Source organism: Lissotriton vulgaris, chromosome 7 (genome assembly GCF_964263255.1).
Source record: "Lissotriton vulgaris chromosome 7, aLisVul1.2, whole genome shotgun sequence".
Lineage (NCBI taxonomy): Eukaryota > Metazoa > Chordata > Amphibia > Caudata > Salamandridae > Lissotriton > Lissotriton vulgaris.
In genome coordinates, this window is record NC_141695.1 from 1,701,745,977 (window position 1) to 1,701,760,360 (window position 14,384).

At 43.1% G+C, this 14,384-nt stretch overlaps 1 protein-coding gene across 1 annotated transcript in view; it reads right to left on the reverse strand.

The window, feature by feature from the left end:
• The window catches only part of LOC147706353 (solute carrier organic anion transporter family member 4A1-like), a 345,292-nt gene extending 334,499 nt beyond the window's left edge, over positions 1-10,793 (reverse strand). The window contains exon 1 of the mRNA XM_086932845.1: positions 9,836-10,793. Coding sequence (XP_086788971.1) covers positions 9,836-10,661 — 826 coding nt within the window. The 5' untranslated portion in view covers positions 10,662-10,793. The remainder of the gene's footprint in view (positions 1-9,835) is intronic.
• Between the last annotated feature and the right edge of the window lie 3,591 nt (positions 10,794-14,384).

The window sequence follows — 14,384 nt, forward strand, 5'->3', positions numbered from 1 at the left end:
TGTAGGGATGCTTCTAGTCAATGAATATTCTGAATGTACAGAATGTATATAAACATATGCTGACCAGCTGCTGGTCCTAAATGAAACATGACATATCCAATCTAACATTAAGTCCTTTTGGAATCATTGATTCTAGGGTTTTTATCCAGTATACTTCGCGTTGGAGCAATTTTTTGTTGTTATCTATGCCTGGCCTGACTTGTACTTGCTCGATAAACTGAAACCACCGTTGTGAAATAAAATGGTTAACCTCCGTCTAATGTGCTGCTACTGCTGAGGTTACGTTCTTTGTGCAAATGCGACTTTTGTGCTCAGTAAGCCTGATCTTAATTTTGCGTTCAGTCTTTCCAACGTATATCTTTCCGCACAGGCATTTTATGAAATATATAACATTCTGCGTATTACAGTCACTTGTATGCCTCAATGGTATTTGAGCTCCGGTAGTTGGATGCATTAACATGTTACCTGGAATGACATTGTTGCAATGGGTGCAGTTGTGACATTTTAAAGTTCCTTTCCAATGCTTGTTTTGGGTATGCTTTGTAGTTTTTGATAGCAGCTCCCGGAGATTCCTCCCTCTGTTGTACGCATGAACTGGCAAGTCCTTGTAAATGTTATTGAAATCTGGTTCATTAGCCAAAAGCTCCCATCTTGTATTTACAATTTTCTTAATCGCTGCTGACATAGTGGTTTATCTAGATACAAATACTACTTCATTAGTTCTTTTTGTTACTTTTGGAACAAATAATTCTTTGCGTTCTTTGGTGGCTGCTCTGGTTTTGCACTCTTGTAATATCCTGACGGGATAACCTCTTTGTTTGTATCTTTGTTGGTATTCTTCCATTTTTGCTAGACTTGTTTCAGGATCTGAACATATTCTCTTTATTCTCACGAATTGAGAGCATGGCAGATTTTTTATGAGACTTCTTGAGTGAAAGCTGGAGTATTCCAAAGCATTATTGCGGTACGTGGCCTTAGTGTATATTTGTGTGTGCAATCCTCTGACATCTTGTGTTTTGATTATTGTCACATCCAAATATTCAATAGTTTTGTTGTCAATTTTGTAGGTGAGCTGAATCCTCCGATCAAATGTATTCAACTGTTGTATCATAGATTCCAATGTTTCACGAGTGTCCATCCAAATCAAAAAGATGTAATCTATAAATCTGCGGTATAGTTTGATCTTCGACCACCATGTTTTGTTACTCATCAGATTGTGGTACTCGAATGAAGCCATAAAAATGTTTGCGTACGCAGGACCCTCTGAAAAACCCATAGAGGTTCCAGTAAGCTGTGCGTAGTATCTATCGCCCCAACTGAAGTAACTGTATTGCAGACAAAAGTTAAGCAATTGCAATAATAATACTTTACTTGTGTTGAGATCTTCCAACTGTAGTAGGGCCCATTCCACAGATTCCAGACCTGCGGCATGTGGTATGGAGGTGTAAAGTGCTACAACGTCTATTGCACAGAGTAGCCACGATTCTTGCATGTCCTGTTGAGTGCTTTCCAATTTAGATAAGAAATATGTGGTATCTTTTATATATGATCTCCACTGTTGTACGAACTGCTGCAAAAAGTGGTCAAGATATCTCCCGAGCTGGTCAAAAATTGACCCGCAACCCGATACTATCGGCCTAAAAGGGGGGTCAAGAAGACTCTTGTGAATCTTTGGTATCATGTACAACTGTGGTCGCCTAGGATTAGATGTGGTGAGATACAATCTTATGGGGTCATCAATCCAGCCCATGTCAACTGTGTCTGGTAAAGGTTGCCCCAAAGCCAAGAAGTTCCATTGTGGGATCAGTTTCCAATGGTACGTATTCAAATCCATGACATGTGAATTGACTTTTTGATGGTAGAAGGCGGTGTCCATAAGGACAATCGCTCCCCCCTTATCAGTCGGCTGAATTGTTAATTCAGGGTTGTTAGCTATAGATTGTATTGTCACTCTGTCATGTTTAGTTAGATTGTATCTTTTGATTTTTTTCAAATTCAAGGCCTTGATGTCTTTTTTGATCATTACTTCAAAAGTATCTAGCATTTTATGTGAGATGGGTGCTTGGAAGGTACTTTGGGTTTGAACTTCATTTGTTCAATAGTCTGATCCCTTTGTTCAGTATTGACCACATTGCTGAAAAAATGGCGCAACCGTAATGTTCTTATAAATCTGTATAAGGATGCTTCCAATTCCATGTGGTTGGGGGTGTTGGTTGGTACACAGGATAGTCATTTATTTAGCACTCTGGTTTGTTGTGTCGTAAGTTGCTTAGATGAGATATTGATTATTAAACTACGTTCTTCCCGCTTCGTAAAGATTTGCCTGCATTTTCCTCGCCTGGTCGGGCAGGCCTCCTGTAGCCCCTTTCTGTGAACATTACGGTTGCGCCATTTTTCCAGCAATGTGGTCAGTACTAAACAAAGGGATCAGACTATTGAACAAATGAAGTTCAAACCCAAAAGTACCTTCCAAGCACCCATCTCACATAAGATGCTAGATACTTTTGAAATAATGATCAAAAAAGACATCAAGGCCTTGAATTTGAAAAACGTCAAAAGATACAATCTTGTCCGATAGTAATGGGATGCGGGTCAATTTCTGACCCGCTCGGGAGATATCTTGACCACTTTTTGCAGCAGTTCGTACAACAGTGGAGATCATATATAAAAGATACCACAGATTTCTTATCTAAATTGGAAAGCACTCAACAGGACATGCAAGAATCGTGGGTACTCTGTACAATAGACGTTGTAGCACTTTACACCTCCATACCACATGCCGTACGTCTGGAAGCTGTGGAATGGGACCTACTACAGTTGGAAGATCTCAACACAAGTAAAGTATTATTATTACAATTGCTTAACTTTTGTCTGCAATACAGTTACTTCAGTTGGGGCGATAGATACTACGCACAGCTTACTGGAACCTCTATAGGTTTTTCAGGGGCGCCTGCGTACGCGAACATTTTTATGGCTTAATTCGAGTACCACAACCTGATGAGTAACAAAACATGGTGGTCGAAGATCAAACTATACTGCAGATTTATAGATGACATCTTTTTGATTTGGATGGACACTCGTGAAACATCGGAATCTATGATACAACAGTTGAATACATTTGATCCGAGGATTTAGTTCACCTACAAAACTGACAACAAAACTATTGAATATTTGGATGTGACAATAATCAAAACACAAGATGGCAGAGGATTGCACACACAAATATACACTAACGCCACGGACCGCAATAATGCTATGGAATACTCCAGCTTTTTCCCGAGAAGTCTCATAAAAAATCTTCCATACTCTCAGTTCGTGAGAATAAAGAGAATATGTTCAGATCCTGAAACAAGTCTGGCAAAAACGGAAGAATACCAACAAAGATTCAAACGAAGAGGTTTTCCTGACAGGATATTACAAGAGTGCATAACCAGAGCAGCCAACAAAGAACGCAAAGAATTATTTGTTCCAAAAGTAACAAAAAGAACTAATGAAAATAGTATTTGTATTTAGATACATCACTATGTCAGCAGCGATTAGGAAAATTGTAAATACAAGATGGGAGATTTTGGCTAATGAACCAGATTTCAATAACATTTACAAGGACTTGCCAGTTCATGTGTATAACAGAGGGAGGAATCTCTGGGAGCTGCTATCAAAAACTACAAAGCATCCACAAAACAAGCATTGGAAAGGAACTTTAAAATGTCACAACTGCACCCATTGGAACAATGTCATTCCAGGTAACATGTTAATGCATCCAACTACAGGAGCTCAAATACCATTGAGGCATACAAGTGACTGTATTACGCAGAATGTTATATATTGAATAAAATGCCTGTGCGGAAAGATATACGTTGGAAAGACTGAACGCAAAATTAAAATCAGGCTTACTGAGCACAAAAGTCGCATTCGCACAAAAAACATAACCTCAGCACTAGCAGCACATTGGACGGAGGAGAACCATTCTATTTCACAACTACGGTTTCAGGTTATCGAGCAAGTACAAGTCAGGCCAGGCATAGATAACCACAAAAAATTGCTCCAAAGCGAAGTATACTGGATAAAAACCCTAGAATCAATGATTCCAAAAGGACGTAATGATAGGTTGGATATGTCATGTTTCATTTAGGACCAGCAGCTGGTCAGCATATGTTTATATACATACTGTACATTCAGAATATTCATTGACTAGAAGCATCCCTACAATAGGCAAGACATTGGAACACACACATGGCTAAGATTTTCACAATCACGTATCATCCAGGTCACGGAAAAATTGTGTGATTCCATACTATTGCTGAATCGAGTTACAGTTATACATTCAGAGTCATCTTATAGCCTAACACATCTCATAAGCACACCATTGGTGCAGTGCACTATGAGTGGAAACCTAGGATAAGTGCAACACTTAGTTCTTTTTCTGACGTTTTTCAGGAGGCATTCTTGAGACGTCCGTATTATGAATTGACGTTCTTTGGGTATTCATTTCCACTATATTTTTTACAACAGTGGCTTTATAGTAGGTCAATATTCGCAGAAATATTTTTCTTAATATTTTCATTGCTTTTTTAGGCATCGTTCTAATCTATGCGCGTGGTACAGTTTTTGGACGTTCAATATATGAGGAGATTACACACCGGAATCCTGTGTAATTGGTTTGATTCCGTTTTAGGTGCTTACTCTAAGATGGCAGCCTAAAATTAAGGAAGACATCCTCACTTTTATATCAGTCCATTTTTCGTGTCTAGCATTCACGTCATAGCCTTTATTATCCCCGCGGGACCATTCGGGCGGCCACGGTAGTATACGGAAGTTGATCTGAGGACCTTGTCCTGAACGCGTTAAGGTATGAGTCCGTTGCGGGCTATAATCTTTTTGCTAGTCATACGGGAGTCTGGGTTACGGTAACTTACCAGTATTCTGTCTGTCTGTTCTTACAGAAATCATGATTTAGGGGAAATAGATCAAGGTAAGCCCTTGTGGCGTCGTGCTGGAATTATAATGTTTATCGAGTGATTCTCTTCTTTTAGCACCATGCATATCAGGATGGTACTAATGCATACGGTTGGCGATTATTTACAGATTCTGATCATTGAAATTTGGCAATAGAGGTAAGCGTTCGCGTTTAAGGCATTTTGGATATTACAATATGAGTTGTTTACGCGATGATAGTGGCATTGAACTTGGGTGTTTTCGGTTGTTTTCAGTTTTACTTACAGGCACACAGGAGATTAAGGCTTGTTTGCATCAGAGGAAGGTAGGGTACAGCACATATTCAATACACACATTGGGTATCAGCATGATAAAAATTCACACAGTGGTTTTAGTGGTTGTAAATTAGGAAATGTTCAGTTATTTTGAGCCATGCATGGACTTTGACAGTACTTATCATGTTTCATTTACAGAGTATCTCCTGAAGAAGGAACTGTAATTAGTTCTGAAATGCATTGGGCGCCAGCAATGAACAGAGAAGGAATTTAAGAATGGGCGCCAGCAATGAACAGAGAATGAATTTAAGAATATTATTGTTGATTTGATTTGATTTGATTTGATTTTGGGTTTTGTAGAGCGCACAGCTACCCTTGGGTATCCCGGCGCTAGTGAACACAGTCCTGTAGGGTGGGAAGTCATGGGGGGAGTGCTCAGGGGAAGAGTAGGGTCTTCAGTCTTTTCCTAAATCTGAGGTGGTTTTGTTCTTGCCTCAGGGAGAGTGGGAGGGCATTCCATAGTCTGGGGGCATTGTACGAAAACAGGCGACCACCTGTTCTGGCCTTCCTGATTCTGGGGACTTTTGCCAGGGAGAGGGAGTTAGATCTAAGTTGTCTGCTTGATTGTTGATGAGACACAAGCGGCCTGAGGATGGGAGGGCCTTCATTGTGCATTATTCTATGGGCAATGCACAGGGTCTTGAAGTTGACCCGTTCCTTAACTGGCAGCCAGTGCAGACTTCTAAGGGCTGGCTTGGCCGAGTTCCTCGCTGCGGTTCCTGTGAGTATTCTTGCCGCCGCATTTTGTGCACATTGAAGTCTGTGGACTACAGAGACTGGGGCCCCCAGATATAGGACATTCCCATTGTCCAATCTGGAGTTCACCAGCCCCTGCATCAAGAGCTTCCTGGATTGAAGGGGGAGAAGATGGAGGATCTTTCGTGCCATCTTCATAAGGCCGAAGCAAGTTCCCGCAGTTTTCCTCGCTTGTGTTTTGAAACTGAGATCCTGGTTCAACCATATCCCTAGGCTTTTTACTTCGGATTTTGGGGATGGTGGAGATCCCATGCAAGGTGGCCAGGGAAGGGGTGTGGGGATTTTATTTGGGTTTCCCAGGAGGAGTATTTCTGATTTTTCCCCATTCAGTTTTAACCGGGACTCGCACATCCACTGGTGCACCTTTTCCAGACAACTGAATAGATTGGAGAGGGCGTTGTCTGATTGGTTGAGGGAAACGACGAGCTGAGTGTCATCGGCGTACATTATTGATTTAATCCCAAAAGGTTTAACAACATCCTCGAGGGGTGCCATATACACGTTAAAAAGTGTGGGGCTCAGGGAGGATCCCTGGGGCACCCCACACTTAAGTGCCTGAGCCTTGGAGATGGAGTATCCATTTGTCACTTGAAAAGGAAGGATGAGATCCAAGCTGATGCGGAATCCGCCACTCCTATCAGTCCAAGACGGTGAACAAGGGTTGCGTGGTCCACCGTGTCGAAGGCGGCACTCAGGTCGAGGAGGATCACTGCCACTGATCCTCCTGCGTCCAGTATGCCCCTAGCTTCTTCGACCACGGCTAACAGTGCGGTATCCGTCCCTTGTCCTGGTCTGAAACCTGTCTGGGTTTGGCGGAGGAGATGATTGGTCTCTAGGAACTCAGAAAGGTGTTGATTTGCTACTCTCTCGGCGATTTTGCTAATAGCCGGTAACAGTGAGATCGGTCTGAAGTTTGATGGGTCTGTGGGGTCAAGATGCGGTTTTTTTATGAGAGCCTTCACAATGGCTTTTTTCCAGTTTGCTGGGACTGTGCCATTTTCGAAGGAGGCGTTGATCAGATTGGTGAGAGGAGGGGCTATGGTGGAAGCAACTTGCTTCAGTTTACTGATCGGGGCTGGATCTGATGGGGCGCCGCTTTTGACTTTATGCAGGACGTTGAGAAACGTTTCGGTGGTGATTTGGGGGAAGGAGAGCAACCTCGGGGTGTCTTGGGAAGCAGGGTGATAAGGGCCTCTTAGTGTGATTGGCGCCGCCGGGAGGGAGTTCAGGATTTTTTCGATTTTTTCGAAAAAAAATTCGGCCATCTGGTTGCATTTTGCGCCGTCCAGGTCTGGTGGTGGTGGGGGTTCCTGTATTTTGGAGAGGAGTTTAACTATCCGATAGGTCTCTTTTGCGGAGTTGGTCGCGGATGCTATTTGATCCTCAAAGTAGGAGGCCTGTGCCGTTTTTAGTGCATTTTTGTAGAGCCTAATGTGGGCTTTGTATCCGCTTCTGTCTTCTGTGTTCCAGTGCTTTCTCCATTGGCGTTCAAGCCTTTTGCCTTTCCATCTTAATTCACGTAGTTCCTCAGTGAACCACGGTAGTTTAGAGGATTTCCTATTAGGAGGGAAGGCTTTGAGTGGCAGGACTGTATTGAGAGAGTCACTAATCCATTTATGCAATTGAATTTCGGCTTTGGAGGGGTCGGGGTCGACTGTGGGTAGAGTGGAGGACAGAGAGCGTTCCCATAGGATTGTGTCTAGTTTTTTCCATGGACGTGACGGGGCCCGGGGACGAGGAGTATCCGAGATCTTCCCTGGAAGTTGGAATTTGAAAGGAACCAAGAAGTGGTCAGAGCAGGGAAGAGGGAGAGGAGTTTGAACAGAGAGTTTGGAGAGGTTAGAGAAGATGGGGTCCAATAGGTGTCCTTTCATGTGGGTGGGATCATTGCGGAGTAGTTGTAGATTAAAGGAATTTAGATCAGATTTTAAGTCTGTGGCAAGTTTATTGCCTTGATCATCGAAGTGGAGATTTAAGTCCCCGAGGATTGTGAAGTTTGGAGTCACGCAAGCCAGGGAGGAGATGGCATCCATGAGTGAGTTTATGAAACACCCTACCTGTCCTGGCGGACGGTAGATTAACACCCCAGTTAGTGTGGTAGATGGTGGCAGGTGTAAAGAAAAAAGGACGTTTTCGCTATCAAGAATGGGGCTGTCTTGTTATTGTTTTTGTACATGTATATGAAGAATACAATGATTGAATGATTAATTCATTGATACAATGACAATGTAAAGCACATTGATGAAAAAAATGTTTGGGTGAAAATATAGGAATACATATTGTAACATTGTTAAAATTGTTTGTTTACATTGTGGTGTTTCCACACCAGGTGAAGTGTGTGCAACAAACTCAAGCCTCTGTGCTTGTAATAACTAGGCAGAGATAGACAAGTCACATACTTACAGCCCTGCGCACACATATATTCACTGTGATACAGCTGCGAGCTTATTTCATTCTTCTAGCTGATTTCATGCTTGTACATATTTGTATTTAAGTACAGTAATCATTTAGAGATCAGCGGCCTCCAGAGTCCCTGCATCAGAGGTTTTTTTGGCACAGCCCTTGAAGCATTTTAACCCCTAAAGCTCTATCATAAGTAAGAAGTGTTTTACCATTATAAAAAAATTAATTATTAATTCGTACGAGATTGTAGTTTATTGACACCTGACATGCCATGGTGGACACAAAAGCGAACTGTAACTGAACTGCTCATCCACCCTCTTGTAATGTACCTACTTGTGTACTTCACGGCAAAGCTACAAATGTTTGCATTTTCACTTTGAGAAGGTGCACATATGAAGGCTACAATGTATACCTAGTCCTCATTATGTCCACAACCACTGGAAACCAGATCTGCTTTTAGTCGACTGAAGACTTTAGATGATGTCCAATATTCCACAAATGTCATGTGCTACTCTACGGTGTCAGAAACTTTCTATGCAATCTAAAGGAGGATGTTAAGTACTTGAATCATACTTAGGAGTCACACCGATTCTCTCAATGAACTGCCTCACATAGCCAAAACCAGTACCAAAATAATCAACTATGCCTCAAATTGTGTATTATATGAAGGTGACCATTTAAAATCAAAATGTTCAAACACGCAACACATCCATGTTATTTTCACCTCCTCTATAATCAGTGGTGGCTTCCAACAGGGAAAAGTGGTGAGGCAGCATGGGCAACAATAAAAACAAATCCATTAAAATGAAAACTTATCTGCTGCCTCGTTGCTCTTCTGATCCTGATCACAGGCTCCAGCACTCCCCTGCACCAATCCAGACGCTGCTCTCATGCTGGTAATACTGTTAAGCAGCATGAAAGTAGTGCTGGGATTGAACGGAGCAGGCTGGTTTTACACTCCCAGAGGAACTGGGAGCCTGTGCCTGCTGTTCCCCATGCTCTAGCCGAAAGATATCTAATTATACATGACGTTTGGCCGTCCTAAGGCAGCCAGGCAAACCGTCATGCGCACTTGCAGTGCCCCGTCCCCACCACTCCTCCTGCAACTGTCAGAGCATGGCCCCGCCCTCAAGACTCGGCTCTGACTCCACCATGTAAAATAAAATGGTAATAAAACTGCTTTATTATCATTTTAATTTACATATTTTCATCTGGTGGCTTAGGCAGTGGGGTGAAGCTCCTCACCATAATGGAGGAGCTGCAGCTGTCTATAATGCTACAACAACTACAAAATAAAGGTTTACTGCGGCGTTGGTCAACTGGTATCCAATCACTGGCTTTCTATTCAATGAACATCAGTTACTAAATCCAACATGTTTCCCTCCTCCAAGGGCCATGTGTCTTACCAATGTAAACCGGAGAATAGTTGGACTTCACATTTTCATCTAAATATGTCACTCCGAGTGTGTAGAGTGGTGTAGCCCCAACACCATGAAGGAACTGTCCAAACATGAAGAGAAACCTGTAGTTAGATAGATTGGACGCACTCTCCGTACAGTGCAAAGTCTGGTTGGAATGGCACATGCCTGTCCGTTCGGAGAAGTGCACCTCGTATTGGCTAGTCATAAAATGGGGTAGTGCAAACACTACAGAGCCAATCCCCATGATCAGTGCCCCCCAACCTAACCACTGAGGTTTGTGTCCATTGCCCCCAAAGTAGCTGACGAAAATCAAGCAAACACATGCAGCAATGTCGTAGGAACTGGCGATCAGCCCACTGTGATAGCTGCGAAGGTCAAATCGCCGTTCTATGGAGGTGATGACAGTGTTGATAAAGCCGTTGACAATCATACCCTGCAGAAAGGAAGCAACACAGAGGAAAAACAGCACTCCTTTTGGTGTATTAAAATACTGTAAGAAACTAGGAGTAAAGGCGCCCCATCCACACAAGTACTCCTTCTCAGATGGGACGAATTTAATTCCACATGGTTCATCACTATCGTACTGTGCCTTCTTTGTGGGTGTTCCATTACAGAGGGGTTTGCTGTAGGAGTCTGAAGGGCTGCAAGAGCTGGAATGTAGGCTCCCATTGCACAATGATGTGTTGTACGCTTCGTTCAAGCTCGGCGAGTCCGAATCAAACCCATTGCCATGAGAGGAGCCATTGAAACACAGAAGCTCCTTTTTGGAGTGATGAGAATTTTCTATTGTCAAATTGTGTGGCATGGCCATCAACAGAAAGTTCTAGGCTGAAAACTGCTTGATTATGTTACTGGGGAAGGTGTGACGGTCACTGAGAGTTCATTCACCAGTCTTTTACGATTTGTGGGTCAGACCTGAATCAAAGTCTTCAGAGAAGCTGTATTTCGTTAATTCTGCAAAAAACATAAGAATACAATTATGAATGATAGGCTGAAAAGTATTTTTCAAAGAAGCAGAAAAGTTTAGGTCCGAAAGAACCCACCAGGGCCATCCAGCAGTTCTGAAATAACAGCAATTGCTATTTCTCTAGAATAAATGCCAATGGTCTGCTGTTGGATTAACAGAGTAAGTATCAATGCGGTTACCCGAAATTCCACCCGACCCGGGTCAAAATTACAGTACAATAAACAATTGGTCACAGTAGCAACAATTTATTAATAGGAAAGAAAGAAATAATGGCATTCACAACACCAAAATATCGAGTTTCACAGTGGATGCGATTTATTTTCAAGGCATAAATCACTTCTTATAGACAACTCAGTTGTTCATATATGCGGAACATAATTATATACGCAACATAGGCGCTCTGGTATGGGAATGGGTGGGGGTGCTCTGGGTCAAAGTGAGTGAGTGAGGGATATTGAAAACGGAAAGGTAATATGACATATATACATTAGATTTACTTAGTAAAACCTGTGCGGCCTATAACAGGCCAAGTATTCCGGTATATATACATAGCACTATTGAGACACTGATAATGAATTTCAGTCATCACAGCGTGTCTGAATGGTGTGTAGTAGTCAACGTTTCGACCCCTAAAAAGTTATAGGTGGTTCAGTCCTTATTGTGGGGTCTTCATCAGGACAGTGCGACAGAGCACCCAATAGGTCAGACAGCACGTCGACTCGGGCTGTGAAGTCTAGGAGAGTGGGCTCCAAAATGCTCTTAATCAACAACGGTAAAGAGTACGGTCATGAGTACACATACCTGCATCCCTAATGGGACTGTGGGTCAAATGATCCCCTGCAGTCTAATGGCAAACACTAAAAAATAATCAGTATATTACCTCCTACAAAGTCCAGCGGTGAATGGAAAGCCAAACACTCTGTCGGTGCTCGCACATACCTCTTCCTTCCTCCTTCAGGGCATGACTGTCCCATTACAAATGCACTATGTGTACTTATGACTGTACTCTTTCCCGTTGTTGATTAAGAACATTTTGGAGCCCACTCTCGAAACTCTCTCAACAGGGGGACCAAGCAGTATCTCTCAGAACAGGCAGAGAGCTTCTCTTATTGGCGCAAAGTGGGTAATGAAATACTCAAAGTAGATCCAGGCCTTAACACTTTCCTGGATGCCTCAATTACCAGTTGAAATATTTTTTCAGGCACCCAGTAGGGTATTCTGGGTGATATTAACAAGCTGGGGAAGAGAAATCATCTTAAGCAGAGCAGCCATGCCAAAAAGTAAAACCTGCAATTTTATTTCAATGATGGTCGGTATCATATTACAATACTGTAACCAAAATATTGTGTGACCAAAATATTGTGACCTAAATACCCTTTCCAAAATGATTGCTCCTTTTGAGCTTCCAATAGTAAAGCTACACACAAAGGATGCTTTTTTCTTACCAATATCTAGGATACGATATTTCTATCAGACATACATTTCGCTAATGAAATTCAAAGATACAATTTAACACATTAATGCAATTCGTGATCTAATGCAGACCTAGCTCGTTACCATGAATAATATACTGTAGGAGCAACACAAACATGAGGTGCTGTGCACGGATTTATTTTTTGCTTTGGTGGATCCATTTGAAACAACATTAAAAAAACGCTCTTAAGAGGGGCAGGAGCATGCATATGTAATTGACACAGCACAATGTACTGTGGTTTTACAATATCAGGCACACATTGCGCATTGTACACATTTTTAAATTGCTGCACAGAGAGATAAATTGATTCACTGGAATCACTTTTATACGACCTATGTGATGTTTGGTTAAATGCCAGAATTGAATGCTTACTCATATTACATTCCTCTGCCGAATATGAGCAGTGTTTCTTGAAATATGTTACAAACTAGCTTGGCTGATTGGTGTGTGCTCTCTGATGTAGATTTCTTAGTGTTATGCTGCCTTGGTCTTATTCATCGGAGTCAGGTCATGGCCTGGGAACGTTTGTTAAAGTGACATTTCCCATGTGGAGTTATACCAGTCAGAGTTGGAGTGGAGTTTGCTCGTGAATCGAAAATAGAGGAAGAAGCAAAATAATCAATGGGAAATAATAATAAACCTATAGGTGGTGGGCTGACTGAGATGAAAGAGAACAGCATCGAATGCATGGAAGAGTAGCATGAGGGAGATTCCTGGTAGGAAGTGGGCTGCCAGAGCCATCCCATTCATGGAGACAGGCTGCTGTTCAGGACCTTCTGACAAGACCTGTTAAGGACGTGAATGGAGACTCCAAAATAAAATGGGCCAGCAGTGGGGATCCATAAAAAGTGGATATCAAAGCTTCTCCTGCCATTACGGTGATGGTTTGTCCTTCGGCTTTTTCCTGGGCAGTAGTGATGAGCTGGAATGAGGTCAAATTCAGAAAAAGGATAGTAAAAAAATCTGGGGAAACTCTTGACTCGGGCACACTGCTATGGATCATTCTGATAGACCAGTTGTCTCAATAATATTTGTAAATGATGACTAAGATAACAAGCTCTTCCTGCAGGAGAAAACGTAAAAATGTAAAAAACCAAGCGCACAATATTGAAAAGTGCTCAAAAACGAAATATTTTAAGTTCTACAAAGACCCTTGCCCCTTTATGATCAACTAGCAGCCCGTCCCGACCTTGTCCGGGAGCAACCAGGCTTCCCCGACCCCCGCCCGCCCCGACATTGTGCAGCAGCCCGGCCCCCCGCCCGCCCCGACATTGTCAAGCAGCCCGGGCCCCCGCCCGCCCCGTCCCCCGCCCGTCCCGACACCCGCCTGCCCCGACCCCCGCCTGCCCCGACCCCCGTCTGCCCGGAGCCTTACCTCAGCCGCTGCTCCTCCCCCGCGCTCCTCATTTCACCGCTCCGCTGCTCCTCGCCGCTTACCGCTCCTCCCGCCTGTCCGCCGGTCCTCACCACCATTCCGCCGTTCGTCACCGCTCCTCCCCCGCACCATGTCCGCCGCTCCTTCTCGCGTTCCTGGACGCCGCTCCTCCCCACGCTCCTGATGTCAGCACGCAGGTCGCGGCAGGCGCTACTTCGAAGGGACTACTTTTTTTTTTAATGTTAATTTTTTAAATAAAGCACAAGGCTCTGCCACTACAAGATGGCAATCTATTTACGTTCAGACAGCACAGTTCTGTCCAACCAAGGGAATGTGGTGTCTAGATTTGCAAAATTATTTATTTTAACCTGTGGCTTCTGTTTCATTACCGGCAGCAAGGAATCTATACAAACGTTACTGGGTAAAACCTGACATTTGTTTTTGGGACATTTCCCGTATATGTTGTCAATACAGGTTTAAAAAGCGTAGTAGTGCCACCTGATGGCAAGGAGTACCCCCTTTCACCCTGCATATTTTGCGCTCATTTTATTTAAACACTGAATGCACTGAAATGGTAAACCCACTGTGACTACTACCAAGATCAATATCTCATGATCAAAGAAACCACCTTTCCTATTTTACCGTGTGCAAAGAGAGCGCTTTCAATCGGCCCAACTCTCAGCCCCATGCGGCGTCCCTCAAGGCTCATCCCTGAGTC